Source organism: Uloborus diversus, chromosome 6 (assembly GCF_026930045.1).
Source record: "Uloborus diversus isolate 005 chromosome 6, Udiv.v.3.1, whole genome shotgun sequence".
NCBI lineage: Eukaryota > Metazoa > Arthropoda > Arachnida > Araneae > Uloboridae > Uloborus > Uloborus diversus.
Genome location: NC_072736.1, coordinates 2,818,424 through 2,836,607, shown reverse-complemented (window position 1 = coordinate 2,836,607; position 18,184 = coordinate 2,818,424). Strand labels below are relative to the sequence as shown.

Here is an 18,184-nt window from a genome sequence, read left to right as displayed (position 1 = left end):
ATATTGAGCAATAATCGCAGTCCCTTCGCGCTCCTTATAAGAGAGTTCGACTGTGTTAAAACTTGTAGAGACACGATGTACAATTCACGGGGTGAGTATACTACAGTTAAGTAACTAAAAATTTGGCAAAATGGACTTTTTCATTTTTGTTGTGTTGAATGTTGTGTTTTGTTTTTTTTCGACTGAAGACATAAATGCTTCTAATTCAGAAAAATTTAGAAATAATAGTCAAATAACATTTAAATAATATTTAATCAAGTTTTCACATTCTCCAAAAATCTTGAAAAGAAAAATCGTTTGTTGAGTTTTTCTCGAAATATCTGAATGGTAATTATCTAGTTTTAGTATTCACCCCACGAATTCATAGCCAGTATTTCAAGGTTAGAATGGACATTTTGAATAGTAATCTGTCTTCTGCAGGTTTTATGTAAGGTTTTTCTGAAAATGGGGTGGTTTCCTTCAGTCAAAAGTACTACTTTTAGTCATTGAAATAAATAGAATGAGCAAAAAAAAAAAAAAAAAAAAAAGGACTCGGAAAATACTTTTATTTTCCCAACAGTTTTTTTTTTAATTATTTTTTTTTTAATGTCCGATTATTCAAACAAGGCGTTTTCTTTATGACGTCACAAATGATGCAATTTGGCGCATCTTTCTACTACGTTTCCACGTTATGATAATCAAGCAGCGAATTAAAATTGCGCTCTACGCTTGTTATCAACCCTATCGTTGCCAATACACGTGAGTAAAGATGCGAATTAAATAATTTGGACCGTGAATGGCAACACTGAATCGCATTTCATCATTTGTGATGTCATCGGCAGAAGCGTTAAACGATGAAAGAGCACCGATTTATGTAATTTTTTAAAAATATTAAACTTAAAGAAATTATTTAAAAAATGGCCAGATTCTATATTTTTTAAGCATGCTCTTTCAGAAAAAAATACTTTTAAAATTTTGGAAACGACCCTATTGCAGAAGAGTTTTCCTACGTAAATAAGTCATTTTCAACCCCCAGACACACAAAGGAAGGTGGTTATAAGTTTGACGTGTCTGTGTATCTGTTTGTCTGTCTGTGACACTCTAGCGCCTAAACGGATGAACCGATTTTGAAAAAAAAAAATATATTCGAAAGGAGAGTTGATCGAGAGTGTTCTTCGCTAGGTTACATCTTTGGATGACATTAATTAACGAAGATATTAATTAAAAACCTCTAAAAGGCTTTTCGCTATTTTTGCAATGAAAACATAGTTAACATTTTAAAAATTTAATACCAAAATAAAGATAATTTTTTCCACCTCTGATAGAATAACTTTGAAACTTCCATGTTTCATAGAACTCGAATTATAAGGTCTTTTTAAAGCAGATTTTAATAACAGCTAAGCCTTTATTCACGCGATTGATAACCGAATTGGACCGACAAGGAAGTAAAACGCAATGATTTAAAATTTTTATCTGTTGCTAGTTTCTATTTAATAGCAAATAAAATACCTGACATTGATTTTTAATAACATAAGGCTTTTTAAAGGATTTTCAATTTTCCCTCTTGATTCTACAGATGCGACTCAGTCGGGGTTTTTAAAATTTTTAATTTTATCGTTGCTTGTGTAAGAATGGTTATAGAATAGACTAGCTGCGTTGCCCGGCTTTGCTCGGTCTACCTTGTAAAAAAAACAAAAAACAATTGCGTCACGTGAAGTATCTTCAAAAACCAGGATAAATGAAAGAAAAAAAACCATCATGCAAAATTTTCTCGCCAAACAGTGACGACAGACACTAAAATACTTTTAAGAAATTAAAATAAAATGAGAAAGATGGATTTAAAAGGCGTAACCATAGAAACACAAAATAAAATAAGTTTAAGAATTGAAAATGAGAAAGATGGAAATAAACAATGGATTCAAAAAGCGTTACCGTGGAAACGCAAAATGAAATGGTTAAAAACTTGAATAGAGAACAGATTTTTGAACTTCATTTAATTCGCTTGTAACTTTTTTTCTAATGGAGATAGAGGGTTAAACTTTCGACCTTAGGTCGAGTTAGATCTGGAGTAAAAAAAGCAGCTCTTTCCAATGCTGTCAAAAAGAAAACTGTGGGACAATTCCTTCACTTTTTATTGATGGATTTAATGAAGAAAGAAGTGCCTAAATTTCAGCTAAGCCTAAAAAAATTCGAGTTGAAAACGTAAAAAACTCCCGCCGCAATTAAGTTAGAGCATTGGAACAAATTGCGTAGAACGCGGAAAATTCTTCCCTTTGCAAGGATATATAATATTACTATTTGCGAGTAATTTTTCACCCCCACATTCCGGAATTTATGTGAAAATTGAGCCTAAATTGGAATAAAAAAAGAACTATTTATCGAATTGTTTCCGAACTGGTCTGCAAACCTTCTCAGGACATAAAGGAACAAATTGTGAAAATTTCAGCAAAATCGGCCGGGTAGTTCTCGAGTTTTGCGAGTTCAAACACACAGACGCTTTTTGGAGACTTCATTTTATACTATGTAGAGAAGAGGTGTTATACAGGGTGCCCGCTGAAGACCAATGAAGTGATCAAAGCTAAGCGAGGACTCGAGGGATCTTTTTCGTGCCGCATACTCGAACGGCATGAACACTGTCGATTTTCTGGATCTTGAATAGAAACCGACTGGAGTCAGGTTCGAACCTGCGCCTTAGGGTATAAGATGCCAACGCTTAACCACTACACCACTCCGTCAGCGGTCACAACCAAAGTACCTCAGTATAGTCTGACCAGCGATGAGATGGAAAGGCAAACATCCGGTTTATAGGCGAAAATGGTCATATCTTTTAGGTTACAGGAGTGGTAAAGTCAGACAAGACAACGTAAGTAGAAGCACAAATTTGTAAATTACAGCAGACACGTGTTTCGGCGTTACAGGGAACGCCTTTTTCAATGCAAAAAATAATGAGCTTATGGATGAAAAGACATCCGACAAAAGCCAAGAGCAGATAAGCATGCAGCTTAAAAGATAAAAACAGCGGATTAGCCAAACACCAATGACAAAGTTATAAACCGATCAATTTATCTTACAGGAGTGGTAGTTTCTTCGTTGGAGATGCGCACTTTTGCCTCTCAATTCTTTAGAAGCAGTTGTGTAAAAGTGACAATTTGGTCACGGCAGTAGTTTTTAAAATCTAAACTATATTCGCTCTATATTTTCACTACAAAAATTAATTGATTTGTTTTTTTACTGCATATTTTTGAGCTTTCCATTCAGCTTTTTTATTTCCGGATGAAATCAAAAACATTTTCTTTTCTTTCTGCCGTTTCCACACAAATTGTTTTTTGTTTCACCTCATTTTCAACTTTGAGAATGCAATAAATTAATAAGAACCTAGTGACATTATAAAACACGTGTATCAAAATCCCATCGCTATTTTCCCTTCTCTCCCGATAAATTTATTTAAATGGAATCGGCTTAAGTCGGCCGCTTGCCAGATTCCACGTCTCCTGTGGGTCAGACTGTACATTTATTCACCTTTAAGGGGTTACAGTACCTCAAAAATGATGAAACAATCAAAAAATTTTTTATTGCTTATTTCAAAACTAAAAACTATTCTAAACACAGGGGGAAAAGTTTCATTGCTTTAGTTCAAATATTTAAAAAGTTGTGAGTGGTTTTAGGCCATGATCGCTATGTGTTCTTATGCAAAAAAAAAAAAAAAAAAAAAAAAAAAAAAACTTTAAATTGCTTTTTCTCGATGATGTTTTTTTTGTGTTTTCATGTCATTAGAATTCCCTAAGGGTTTTTTTCTATTAAAGATACAACTTTGAAGTAATACTTTTTGCAATTGGTATAACATATTTGACAAAACTGTGCATTGGACAAGCATTTTATAAATTACTCAAATGTTTAGAGCATGTTAAACCTTTAAAATCCAAATTAAAAAAAAAAAAAAACTTTTTTACATAATTAATCACAGAAATCTTTTTAATAAACTCATAAGCAAATGAATGCACAGGTTTTTAGAGATGATTATAGTGATCGTTTAGCATAAAACCTTTTTAAAATTAGTGCAAAAATAAAAAAAGCCTTAGGGATTTTAAAAAATTGAAATTTTCTTCAAATTTTTGAATTTTTGAAAAAAGTAGGCAATATTTTTAAATTTTGAAAATAAATTATTGATTAAGAAATAAGTATGCATGTTATGGTTTCAAAAAAATATAAAATTTACTTAAATTTAAAAAAAAAGTTTGAAAGGTACTGTGACTCCTTAAACATAACTAATAATAAGTAAGTATTAATTAATTTATCTTCCAGAGTCTTGTGGAAAGAACCAAGTGTACAAACCATGCGGCAGTGCTTGTCCGCCGACTTGCGAGAACAAGGGAAAGTCGGTTCGCTGCACCAGACAATGCGTGGCCGGGTGCTTCTGTAAGAATGGTCTCGTGAAGGACAGCAATGGGAAATGTGTGAAACTCTACGATTGTAAGAAAGGTAAATGGAATTCTAAGACGCTTGCCCCACAATGATGTAAACCAGGGATTTACGATGGATTTTATTAATTCATTGAAAATCTTGTTTAGTTCAAAAATATGACATTTTATTAATCGTTATAATTGCAGTGAACTATTCATACAATTTGGTTTATTCATTTATTTATTTTTTGCTTCACGTCATCTAGTGCCAATTTGATTTGCTGTCGAATGTCGTTTTTTTCGCACTTGTATTGTGCGGCTCTGTTACATTGAAGCTTGCTCTTGACAGTGTTTACTTCGTTTTGGGGTAGTTTGGAAGGGCTGACTTGAGTTAGGTTACGTTTGTAGTTGTTTTAACCCCTTCAGACCTGGTGTCCGGTATACCGGACATACACTTTAAACAGCTGCTAATCATTTAATAATTGATTTAATTAGTTGATTTTTTTTTGTAGTTTTGACTCTTTACGTTCTACTTATTATAATCTGTGAAATAATTTTTCGTTTTGGGATGGACAACACTGACATATAAGAATTGAAAGACAGAGAGTGGCTCATTTTTCCAACCATGGATTTTCATCTGAAAAGCGAGGTTTTTTTCCTGATTTTTTTAAAAATATGTAATTAATCGTTTCAAACGCTTATATTATGTTTTATAATTGTTTGTAGAACATTTTATAATGAAGTTTGTTCGGTATTTTATCGTTTTTGTACATGAAATATTGATTTCAAAAATACAAGTCCGGAATATTGGACGTGCCATAACTCTTTTAATTTTTCTCCTACAAACTCAAAGTTTTGTCCCTTTACCATAGTACACTGTGTACCAAATATCAACATTTTTGGTCCAATATTTCATAATTCCGACTGAAGGGGTTAAGAAAGTATTCCAACTCGAATCTGCGCCAATAACACGTCCCTATTTTACTGAACTTCTCAAGTAACTGTTTCTCCCCTTGACAAGTGAACATTGTCAAGCTCAAGCTTCAACTTATTAGAGTCACACAAAACGGAATTTCTCAAATACTACACGTGTAACAATACACTAAAATTGCGTTTGAATTTCTGCTTCAATAACATTGTGTTTTTTCACTTATTCATTTTTTACAAAAAGTGATTTTTGTCACTTATTTTTTACTGTTTTTATTGACAGCCGGAAAGAAGCCTCCTGGTCACCACCCACCAACGCACCGCCCCCCACATTGCGACAGGCTCAAGTGTGGAAAGGGCTGTCACATCGACTACAGCACCAAACCATGCCCCAGTTGCAAGTGTAAAGGTGGTACAGGTAGGTACCGATACAGAATCGAAACTGACATTTTTTCGGTCGGGCGGAAAAAAACCCCACCAAAAAATAATTTATTTATGATTTTCTGCCGAAGTAAGATTGTTTAGCTTTGTATGCTGCCCCATTTTAGAGTTTCAAAGCCCCGATGCTAAAAAAGGGGTGTTGAAAATATAACGTGTGTCTTCCTGGTATCGTAGCTCCTTAAGAGATGACTTGATTCTGAAAAATCTTCTTTTGCTTGAAAGGTGACTTGATCAAGAGTAGTAGTTGTTATGATTAATTTTCAGTTAAATAAAAAAATAATTTGAATTTTGACCTCTTGAATTCAAATTATGTTTTTCGCGATCACGAGTGTGTGTGTGTATGTAGGCGTGTGTGTTTATGTGTGGCGGGTATGTGTGTTTGTGTGTAGGGGGTATGTTTATGTGTGTAGGCATGTGTGTTTGTGTCTGTGCGCAGGTATGATTGTGTGGGTAGTTGTGTGTATGAGTGTTTGTGTGTGTGGGGGGGGGAGAATGTGTATGTGTGTGTAGACATATGTGTTTGTGTCTGTGTGCAGGCATGAGTGTGTGGGTAGTTGTGTGTGTATGTGTTTGTGTCTGTGTGCAGGTATGAGTGTGTGGGTAGTTGTGTGTATGAGTGTTTGTGTGTGGGGGAGGGAGAATGTGTATGTGTGTGTAGGCATATGTGTTTGTGTCTGTGTGCAGGCATGAGTGTGTGGGTAGTTGTGTGTGTATGTGTTTGTGTATTTGTGTATATGTGTGTAGGTGTATGTGTTTGTGTGTGTGTGTACGTGCGTGTATGTATGCGTGTAAGTGTAGGATATTGATTCAACCTGGAGACGGTTTTCGCTATAGGAGCAGCATCGTGAGGAGCCGGTCGACGGTGATGCTGCAGAGGGTGCTGGCGGGAAAATAAAATGATAGCACATTAAAACAGTCAAATGAAAGCAATAAGCAATCGTGATTGCTCAATAATGATTAATTTAATATTAGCTCTTGTGACATTCACGCAATGCATCTAAAGGGTTCTGTATCTGAAGGTTCAATAACGAATTCTACAATTGATTCACATAGACAACATATTTGAGTTTTTATACGACTTTGAGTGAATCAAGATTTTAAGGATAGTTAATTAAAATTTCAGACGCTTTGCACGCATTTCTGACGGAGTAATTGCTTTTTAATCAAGGATGACTTGTGAGGAACAAGGCATTAATTTCGTTTGCACTGTAGGGTGATTCGTCCAAGGAGTTTTGGATATCTGCAAGTCATTTTGTTTAAGGGATAACTGAAGTCTGTGAGTAATTTCATCAGTGCCAGGAAAATGTAACTTAGCTATTATTGCAAGGCAAACGTTTTACAATGGGCCGTCGATGTAAATTACTTATAGTTACTTTTTTTTCCTTTTTTTCCTCCACTATGTATAATAAAAAAATTCTTGAACCTGTAAAGTATTATGGCGCAAACCGCATATTCATCCGACAATTTGTTGTTTTTTTAATTAAATTCAAAATGTGTCAGGGGCTCTTCAAACACTCTATATATTGTTAAGAGGTCGTGATACAACTTCAAACTTTCTTGAAATTACGATATTCTTGAGAAAACACAAGAGATTTATTTACAGCTATGTACAGGAAAGATCGTTAACAACTGCTAAATTAATCATCAGCAATTAAGCAAATATCACTCAACACCGTAAACTCAACGGTTACACACGTATTTTCATCCAAATACGCAAAAAATACAGCTCAAAGGCTTAGCAAAACAGAGCTAATACATGCTCTCCAGCAAACCGCTGACACGATTCACAAGCAAAAACTCACTCGAGACTAACTTTCTATCATGTGGCACGGCTGTTTATAGACATCGAAAGAGAGCTTCTCAGATATTCCAGAAAATCCTACTGGGCAATTCCACAGAAAAGGGGAAAAGGTGGCAGAATTTTAAAATAATCTTTTTCTCACAATTTTGGTACCAATGGAAAGGTAATTATCTGAAGTGTACGGAAATAACAAAAATATGCAACAAAAGTAAAATTAATTAGAGTTCTGAGGCTTCAAATCAGGTTGTTATGATCATGTTCTTACGAGTAACTTTTTTATACGACTTAAGAATGGCTGTTTGATACTTACATTGTCTCATTTTTCAAATATTCTCTCTAAAATATGCTTCTCAGAACTCTCTAGAAGAGTTATATACAAAAAAAATTGCACTTTAACTGCAAAACTTAATTTTTAGGGATTTTTTCATATAAGGCATTTTTGTAATTCTACGTCCGACACCAAATTGGCTGAAAGTTTATATTATGTAAAACTGAGTGGAGATTTTTACAAAATATTTTGTCTGCATATAAAGATTTTATGTGCAATTAAAAATAACCATTTAAATTAAATTTCAAAAAACTAGTTATGCTTAAATAAATGGTCAGAAAAATTTCTACGTCCGACACCAATATTTTCCTAACTGAAACTAGGTTATTAAGTATACGAAAATTCCTGGTTAAATTAAATAATTCACACATACTATTCATGCCTAATTATGTATTTATATTTATATTTTACAAAACATAAATTTAAAGAACATATACACAATATTTTGACTGGGGAAAATATCTGAAGATAAGAAATGAGTCTCATATGTTTATCAATAGCGATTAAAGTAGTTATGTATAAAATTATGAATATTTAAGAAGCATTATGGTTCTCAGTTCAAAAATAACACTCCTCCCTTCCCCAGTTTTCACTTCAAAACTCTCAGGTATTTTTGGTGAACTCACAACAACCCCTGTTTGTGTCTAGAAATGCTCAGTTTCGTTTTCAACAATTTGTAACCAACATCCAAATTTCTTATTATTTGTTAATAAGTTAGATTTTTCTTCATTAAAATTCTACAAATCAATCTTTATTTCTTTACACCCTAGAGATTGAGTTTTTTGTTGTTCACATAGAGATTGTAAAAAAAAAAAAAAAAACTTGACAAAATGCATCTAATCTCTCTTTTTCTCGTTATAGTATTTTCCTTATTTTATGAGTGAAGACTTAAAATACAAATTTCCTGGAATGGTATACAGATATTGATACCTTAGAGGTGTCCATCTCCCCAAAAGCAATGAGATCCCCCCTGCCCCCCCCCCCAAATCCCTGAAGAACACTCAGAAGAATAATATTTTGTCAGAAAAACAAAGAAATGTCTTGAAAAACATTCCTTGTAAACAAGTTCTATGACATAACTTGGGCCATGACCCCCCCCCCTCCCTACATTCTTTTTGCATAAAATTTTTAGTTTCAAATTATTTCAATTTTCACAAAATTATTTGATTTTTCACAAAAAATGGAGCCCTGGGGAAAATTCTGCACAGACTCCTTTTATGCATATTTTCCCCTTTTTTATGCTTTAAAATACCATAACATATAATTCCATAAACAAATTAAGAGTTAAACAGCTTTTTAAGATGTTTTTTTCATGTCGGATGTTGTCTGCTTTGCACATTCTACGTCCGACACCAACTATTCTACATCCGACACCAAGGGAAAAAAAAAATTGTGCTATTTATCCGTGAATTAATTTGGTGAAAAAGAAAAAATTATTCATATTTCAGCTTTACTTTTCAACATTCAAGTAGTCAAAAAATCTGAAAACAGTTCATTGAGCTGAAACTTGGGTTTTTTCAACGCACGTCAATTTTCAGTTCCCCTTTCATCTATGTCCGACACCATGAGGTTTTTTATTTTTAATATTTATAGTTTGAAATTTTTTTCAGAAATTCTATAAGTTTTTATATTGTTCCTACATACATAAGTATTGAGAAAAAAAATTGGCTCAGTTCATCCATTTTTACTCTGAAAAATATGAACCTTTATTGGTAAATTTCGTGCAAATTCTACGCCCGACACCGTGGAATTGCCCTACTCCGTTCTACAACTTTCTTATTTCTTTCCATTCACAAATTTTATTATTCAGAAATGAGGGGACCGTATACTACAGCCGAAAGTACGGGGGCTGTATATTCATTACAAGAAACTATTTACAGGTTACGTTACTACAATAATTTTAGATGAAAGATAATTTAATAAACGCCAAATTTAGCTAGATTACGACAAATTAATCACAAAAATAATTACTATTTACAGAATTTGTGACAATATATTAATTTTATATTGAAAACAAACAGCAATCCATGCTTACTTTAATAAATCCTATTTTATCAAACAACTGATTTTAAATGTTTTAGAATGTTTGCTTATAATTATTGCTCTTTCTATTTCCAAAACATGTGCTGGGTTGATGATCCTGTCTAAAATACTCATTTCTTCTAGCTTATGAAATGATTTTTAAAAATGAGTTACTATCAAAGATCAGTGTTTCAGTAGTAATATGAAACTCAAAAATGCTCCATTATTTATAGCTTAACGTTCTTACGTAAGAGAAACTTAGAGGTTTGTTCCCCAATGCCTTAATACTTAAGTCATTCATAAGGTATGTCAAAGGATCGAAATGCTAAACTCCTAAAAGTAGTAACGATTATGCAAAATTTTAACAATTATGATACAGGACTTGAAATTATTGTCGAATACCCAGTCTCCGTACACCTCACAGTTTTCCGCATATTGTTATACTTTTCAGTGATTTCTGCAAAACGTGTGTTCGTAGGTTCCTGTGGAAAAGAGGAAGTGTACCAGCAGTGTGGCTCAGCTTGCCCACCCACATGCAAGAGCCAAGGAAAACCCGCGAGGTGCACCATGCAGTGCGTGGCTGGATGTTTCTGCAAGGGGAAGATGGTCCGAAACGAGCAGGGAAGGTGCGTCAATCCGAGAGACTGCAAAAAAGGTGAGAAGACCGCTAGACGAAGATATTATCAGATGTTTTATGCTGTTAAAGACCTAATCTTAGCTATAAATTACTTTATTAATGTCGAAACCTGTGCCAGCTGCTGCAGGATAAACACTGATGTCGGTGAAAGAATACATTTTGCGCACTTAGCTCGATAGTTACGGATTCGAGTGAGCTCTTTGTTCGCCAAGTATGTTGCTGAAATGGAGCTTGAGTTCGATTCTGTTTTTATTGTTAAATCATGTGTCGTATTCTATTTTTCTAACAGCTGAGGCCAGTGCATCCTATACAAAATCAAGTAAGATATTTTCCCTTTCATTTGATGTAGCTTCAGTCAGCGCTCTTTTTCTTTTCGCGTATCAGCTGACCTTAGAATTTTTAACGCTCAGATCGATTCTCAGATAATACATACCGCAGTATAGTGTTTTCATTGAAAACGTAGAATCCGACGCATCCCAAAAGAGCGCTGACGCAGGTTTTCGTAGCTTAATAAGCAAACAATTTATGTTATCAATTTTAATGGACCTCTGTTGATATTTTGGCTCTGTTTACGAAGTCAATTGAACAGGCGGATTGTCCTAAAACCCCTATAACTGGAGAGGCCGACGCATCCGCCATTTTGGAGCAAGCGTACAACAGGGAAAGCTACCTTTATTGGCAATCATTCGCCAAACAGGGAACGAGAGAGTCGGAGAGCGAAGGTGAACATTGGCGGAATTTTGGGAACGGTTGGCGTCGTTTCCAGGCTGCCAGTCACTTCGCGGGCTATTATTTATCCATTTCTTTTTTCTTTCTGCATCTGCTGGAAATCTGAAGAGCTGAAATACTTTTTTGGAGCTGTTAACAGCCGAACAACCACCCATTTGACTTAATTTGACACATGCTAAAGAAATGTAAACATCAGCAGCAACGCTTTGCTTCCGGTGCGATTTCAATCGGTGCCCTGTGTGTTACTTCCTTCTCTTAAGTGCTGCAAATCTTTCCTGTGCTGACCGACGAGAGGCCTAGTAAAAAACTAGGGGCCCGGGTAGACAACTTTTGTTAACTTTAATTTGTCTCTTTCATTGCAACCCAATAAGGAGGACAGGACAATAAATGTGAGTTGTCTTTTTTGACAACGTCATATAACATGACATAAGTCACTTCTCCTGTTTTAGGTAACAACTGTCCTGCCATTGATTGTGCTGAAGGCTGCTGGCTGGATGAAAGTGCGAAACCTTGTCCTCGCTGCGTATGCGACGACGATGGAGAAGGTAAGACTTGATTTTTTTCAAGTACAACAAGTAGTCCTTTTACTACTACTGATATTGAGGGTTGACTTTACTGCAGAAAAACTTATTTTCTAGAAAAGAGGTTTCCAACCTTTTTTTTTTTCAGTGGGCAACCTGCCGAAATTTGCTATTTTTCGTGGAATCCCTATCTAGGGCTAGCTCAAAAAGTAGTAACGGTTTTTTAATATTTTGCATTAGAACATTTTCAAATAGAGGGAATAGCATAGTAAATTTTGTCTCAATGTATTCCAAAATATTCATTTGAAAAACTAAACCAAACAGAGGATTATTTTTCTTACAAAGAGAGAGAAAGAGAAAAAAGCACGATTCTTGAAAACTTTAAAATAAAATTACTTATTTTGATGAAGTTCAGGTTTCTGATGTTCGAGATCTAGAGTATAATTAAAAACGAAGTAGTCACTGATGGAATGATTCTTTGAGCACTCGATCGACAAAATGCGGCAATGTGACGTGTCGATCAACTCAGGTAAAACCAATGGTGGTTTTCAATGAGCCTCATAATCTAGTACACTCGCTGACAAAAGTGATACTGTAAAGAAATCTTGAAACTTTTGGTACAAAGCTCACATGAGCAGAAGCATCACTGTTGTAATTCTTCTATTCAAAACATTATAATATTTTATTTCCTTTTTTTGAACACACTAATACACAATTTCCAATGTTTATTTATATTTTCTGTCATAGAATTGTAGTTATGGAATTTATATTTGTGTCCGGGCGTATAACACTATTACTGGAGCAAAGAGTTAAAATAATAAGAAACATTTAAAGATGTACCATTTTCATAACAAAAATCCTACCTTGTGTACATCCCTTTATTCTATTCTATTCTGTGTTCATTATTTAACCCCTACTATACCATTCTTCTGATGTAAAAATTATGTTGAACAATTGGACTAACGCATATATTTTTTAAAAACTTTAAAAATTCTTCGTGAATTTAATTAAAATAGGATTTCCTCTCCATAAAAGAATTTTTGATATTTAAAAACTGATAAATGCGTTTCAGTTTAATTTTGACAGGGACAAAGTACTTCCTTGACAAAAGGTTCAAACTTTGCAATCAGAATCGTTCTTCTCTTTGATTTTATGCATTTGTCATTTGCAGGTGGACAAAACCCCCCTACAGGTCAACCTCCGGTGCAATGTTCACCGCCCAAGTGCTCTAAGGGTTGCAAGATCGACTATTCCACAAAGCCATGTCCAAGTTGCAAATGTCACAATTCACCAGGTATGTTTTTTTTTTTTTTTTTTTGAAAATTTACTAGAGTTTACCGTAAAAGTTTATCTCATCAAAAAAACCCTGTTGTAAAAATTTCCCCGCCAAGAAAACCTTTAACTTTTCCGCACAAAAAAGAAGGCCTTCATTCTAAATCCAAAAACCCTCAGCCTTAAAAAGTTATTTCTAGTTTGCCCGCCAAGCATCTACCAAACTATCATCCTCCCTCTTCTCCTCTTTCATCACACCTACTCTTCCATTAGAACCTCCTTCTGCCTTCGACTCCTCTAAAATATGGATAGATCCTCTAAATTGTTTATCCTGTTTTGTGCGAAGCTTTTCTTGGCGGGGAAATTTTTACAACAGGGTTGTTTTTGATGAGATATCACATCTTTTTCGCATTGATATTATTAGTGTCTGTATTTTTAGAATTGAGAGCTTCAAGTCAGAAAATGTTCAATTGAAACAACGCTGTTTTGTGTTTTTAAGGAACAATAATGGCAAGCCTAATTTTACGTCAAGTTATTTTCTGACCATTTGAATTCTATGTTCGTTTTCGAGAATTGGGCCGTTTAAATTTTATTGCAATCCTCTCTGTTGCAAAGAAAACTTCTTGGATAATAAAATGCTATATTTAAAATTATATTGCTTTCGAGTATTTTACAACTTCGTAAGAAATTCTATTAGTTTCTTTATTTGACGGATTGTTCAACATTTTCATGAAGGTTTTTTTAAATGTTTTACAACTTGCGGGCTATCTTAATCTAACTTTTCCCTTTTTATTTAATGACTTTTTTTTCTTAAACCTTATATTATTTTACGTTTTATGGGATAATTTTAATTGTTTGGAGATTTATCTTTCTTTTGATAGAAGTCTTTGTTAAAGAGACGAAAAAAAAAAAAACCTAAGCCATTAAATATTTTAAATTTGAATGTGTCAGAAGATCTATACAACTGTACTCCACGTCAAATGGCGGATATCCCAAATTTGCCACAGTGACTGCACAAGATGCACGCAGACTTAGTTCATTAAAAGTCCTGATTGAATTAATTGCAGAAATTTTGTCTGTTAACAAATTACTGCAAAACACGGATATCGACACACGTATTTCATATTTTCAATTCATAATGTGTTATGTTTGTGAAAAATGCATTAATTTAGAAAATAAGCAAACCAATGAAAAAAGGGCTATTTTTCGCTTTCAATTATAAAGTTAGATGTATCATTTTCATACGCGTCTAGTTTTCATATAATATGTCACGCAAAATATTCTAATAGTTTAACCCCAGTTTCGCGCCGAGATTCAAAATTTTTCCCCTCCTTAAATATATCAAAACTGAAAAACAGGGGGAAGGAAATTTCGTATCGGCAAAACTTAAAGGGGCAGCATTCTAATCCCATTCATTAATTTGTTTCTCTGCTTAAATATAAACAAACAACATGGAATCTTAAAACAGAAAGCCCAATGAGTTTTGCGCGCATGCGCAGTCGCTGTGGCAAATTTGTGATATCCGCGATCTAACGTCTAGTTGCAACTTTTGGATCTGTTTTAGTCTTGATTGAATTTCATTTCCTAAGACAACTTTTGAATAACTATTAGATCTGTTCTAACCTTGCAATTGCAGTCAGAGATTAACAAACCCTATGAGCTGAGAGTAAGTAAATAAAAATTTAGGTGAAATTAGTGATTTTCAAACTTTCATTGCTCCGGCCCATGATGTCCCTGAGGGTTGAATTTTCGTATGTGTACTCAATGGCCCCCCAAGAATATGTATACCAAAAATCATTACCATAGCCCCCCCCGGGGCGCTGTGACAGGAGCCCCGGGAAGGTACAATATGGGGGTAAAAACGAGGGGAAGGGGGAGGGAGGGGTGTCAAATGGCACGAAAGGCACATCAGTAGGGCACAAGGAATGTGTGTGCGAAATTTCAGCTTGATTTCTTTTTTCGTCTAGGCTGTAGCCCTGTCAAAGAAAGCGAAAACTTTTTTGAATAGCGATTTTCTAACTTAAATTCCTCCTCCCCCTGATGGTCCAGGGGATCGTGTTTTGGTTTACGTCGTCAGGGGTCACTAGAGATGGAGTATACCAAAACTCAACTCCGGGGGTCTTCATGTAGCTGAGATACAGAGGGGTGACAAACCCACAGAAAACCCCAACTTGTTCTGTCGTGCAAATTGTAACTTAGCCGTGTTTATTTTCTTTCGTCTTTCTTGGCGGCGGATTTGCTTTCGTTGGCTGCTGACGTTTGGTTTTCTTGGCGGCCGGGACGCTCCCGCGTCCCATGATGTGAATCTAGGATCCACCGTGGGTGTAATGGGGATGGATCAGAACAAATCTTCCCTTTCGGCGTAATACTGCTGAAGAAATGCGCAATCAGTTTGTATCTACAGGACTAGTTTTATTAATCATGTACTTTTCTCCGCACACACCCCACCACTTAGCTGTAAGCCTTAGGTTCCACCGTCCGGGAGGTCCGCGTAGCGGGCCCCCGCACGGCTGGAGGCGACGGTCGATAGTTGTCTGGTTGCTACGGACGGTCTTGGTGCTCATTGCGCCGGGGAAGGTCCCCGTGCTGGGCGTCAGTCCAGCTGGGAGTTTACCCCTTAATGCGTGAATCTTGCTCGCCATGAGATACGGGATACCTCCCCATACCTCTTTGTATTAATCATGTATTGAGTCTCTTCATGTTGAAGAAACTGCGATCTCTTTAAAGATAAGCTTTTGAAGTCCTCCGGATTGCCTGCAGATTTAACAGCGAACGTCTGGAAAGTTTAATAAAAATTAATAAGGAATACCGTTTTAACGATTCATTTCTCATTTTAACTTTCAATTTTACGATTTAATTAGTGAATAGCTAATTCAAATTTACATTTCGAAACACATTTTTAAGTGATTTGATAAAATATTTCCAATTATACGCTGTATTTCAAACAATCATTACAAATGTTCCTCCAGACTGTTAACAAAAGGGAAAAAACAAACTAGAAACAAAATTTATTTGAAGAGTCAGTCAATAAAAGGAAAATATTTTGAGATGGGATAATGTATATGCATATCGAAAATCGTGGAAAAGGGCGAACTTTTTCTCCCATTGCAAAACAAAAATTTGGAAAGAACGAACAATATAGCACCTACGTGAACCATTGCAACAGATATGACATCATGGACAAGAAAGCTGAAGGTAAGGTTCCAGATAAGGTGCATTTTGTGCAAGTGTTGATTTGCTTATCACGTGTATTTCCCTCCCCATTTCCTACAAATTCCATTTTTTTGGTTCTTTACACCAAATGGCATCAATGTTGAGCCACAATTTACTGTTTCAAGGTAAAGATGTCAAAGACTACATGTAAACAAAATGAAATGCGGCATTTGTAGTAACCATTTGTCGAAAGTGGCCATAGTGACAAACTTTCTGACAACCTATTTATTTAATTTCGGTCTATCTTCTCAGTGAACAGTGTATAGATGTCTTTTACTTTCCGTTGACCTGCCTTTCTTCGTGCCCTGGCCTTCAACGAGCCATTTCCAGACGCGGATTCCATTTTCAAAGAATTCTGGTTTTCCTGCCCTCCTTTAAAAGTTTGGCAGATATTTCCTTAGCAGCCTGTACACTAGGGTGGAACGAAAATGACCTTAATTTTTTTGAGCAATCACGATTGCTTATTGCTTTCATTTGACTGTTTTTGACGTTCCTTTGATTTTTCCCACCGCCACCCTCTGCACCATCACCGTGGACAGGCGGGCTCCTCACGATGCTGCACCTATAGCGAAAGCCGTCTCCAGGTTGCATCCATGTCCTACACACACGCGCATACATACACAACTACACACACACACACACACACACACAAACACATACACACATACACTTATACACACCTACACCTACACACACAAACACATACACACACAAACACATACACACACAAACACACACGCATACATACACACAACTACCCACACATTCCTGCCTGCACACAGACACAAACACATATGCCTACACACACATACACATACCCCCCCCCCCACACACATACACATACTCCCCCACACTTATGCCAGCACACAGACACAAACACACATACCCCGTACACACAAACCCCCCCCCCACACACACAAACACACATGCCTACATACACACACTCGTGATTGCGAAAAACATAATTTGAATTCAAGATGTCAAAATTCAAATTAATTTTTTTTTCAATTTTTTTGGTTTGCCGTAGGGGGAAAAGTTGTCATTTAAGTTTAAAAAGAAGCAGAAGAAATTTCATTGCTTTACTACAACATCTTTAGGTGCCGCAACGAGCTTAAAGTTTGATAATAACCGAAATTTCCATTTAACAGTGAAATTCCTTTTTATGCTTTCCTACTGTATATAACGGCACAAAATATGACAGTAAATACATTTTTAAGCATTATACTAGGAAAACAAATACTAATTACAAAATACATTTTTAAAAAAAATCATAATCTTTACTAATAATAAAGCTGAAAGTCTGTCTGGAGATCTAGATCTCTGTCTGGATCTCTGTGACGCGCATAGCGCCTAGACTTTTCGACCGATTTTCATGAAATTTGGCACAAAGTTAGTTTGTAGCATGGGGGATGTACACCTCGAAGCGATTTTTCGAAAATTAGATTTTGTTCTTTTTCTATTCCAATTTTAATCACATTTACCCGAGCAAAATTATAAGATGGGCGAGTAAATTGCCAAGTTGTCATAACGTGGAACCGTAACATGGGCAAGCCGATTGGCGAGAAATTCTTCTTACATTATTTGTAAATATACAAGCAAACCAAATGACCTTTTATTTTTTCTACAACGGGCAAAGCCGTGCGGGTATCACTAGTATACTATAAAAGACATTAACAATTCCATTTTTACCATTTAAAGTGTTCTTAATGATTGTAAATAAATGGTTAAACCTGTATGATGCTTGTGTCTACTTCTTTGACACATTAAAGTGTTTTAAAGTGTTTTTTTTTTTTTTTTTTTTTTTTGTACCAAATAACTCTTTCTTCCAAATAACTCTTGAGTCAATTTTTCGTCTCCTGCAACTGAACCATACTTTTTAAGAGCCGCTTAGGGGTTACAAGTTTCACTTTGAGG

The 18,184-nt window shown here is 35.4% G+C and overlaps 1 protein-coding gene across 1 annotated transcript in view; it reads left to right on the top strand.

Annotated features, from left to right (window-relative positions):
* Window positions 1-18,184, top strand: part of LOC129224153 (SCO-spondin-like) — a 63,475-nt gene that overhangs the window by 33,535 nt on the left and 11,756 nt on the right. Inside the window, exons 8-12 of the mRNA XM_054858569.1 lie at window positions 4,282-4,458; window positions 5,590-5,724; window positions 10,377-10,553; window positions 11,714-11,809; window positions 12,957-13,079. Coding sequence (XP_054714544.1) covers window positions 4,282-4,458; window positions 5,590-5,724; window positions 10,377-10,553; window positions 11,714-11,809; window positions 12,957-13,079 — 708 coding nt within the window. The remainder of the gene's footprint in view (window positions 1-4,281; window positions 4,459-5,589; window positions 5,725-10,376; window positions 10,554-11,713; window positions 11,810-12,956; window positions 13,080-18,184) is intronic.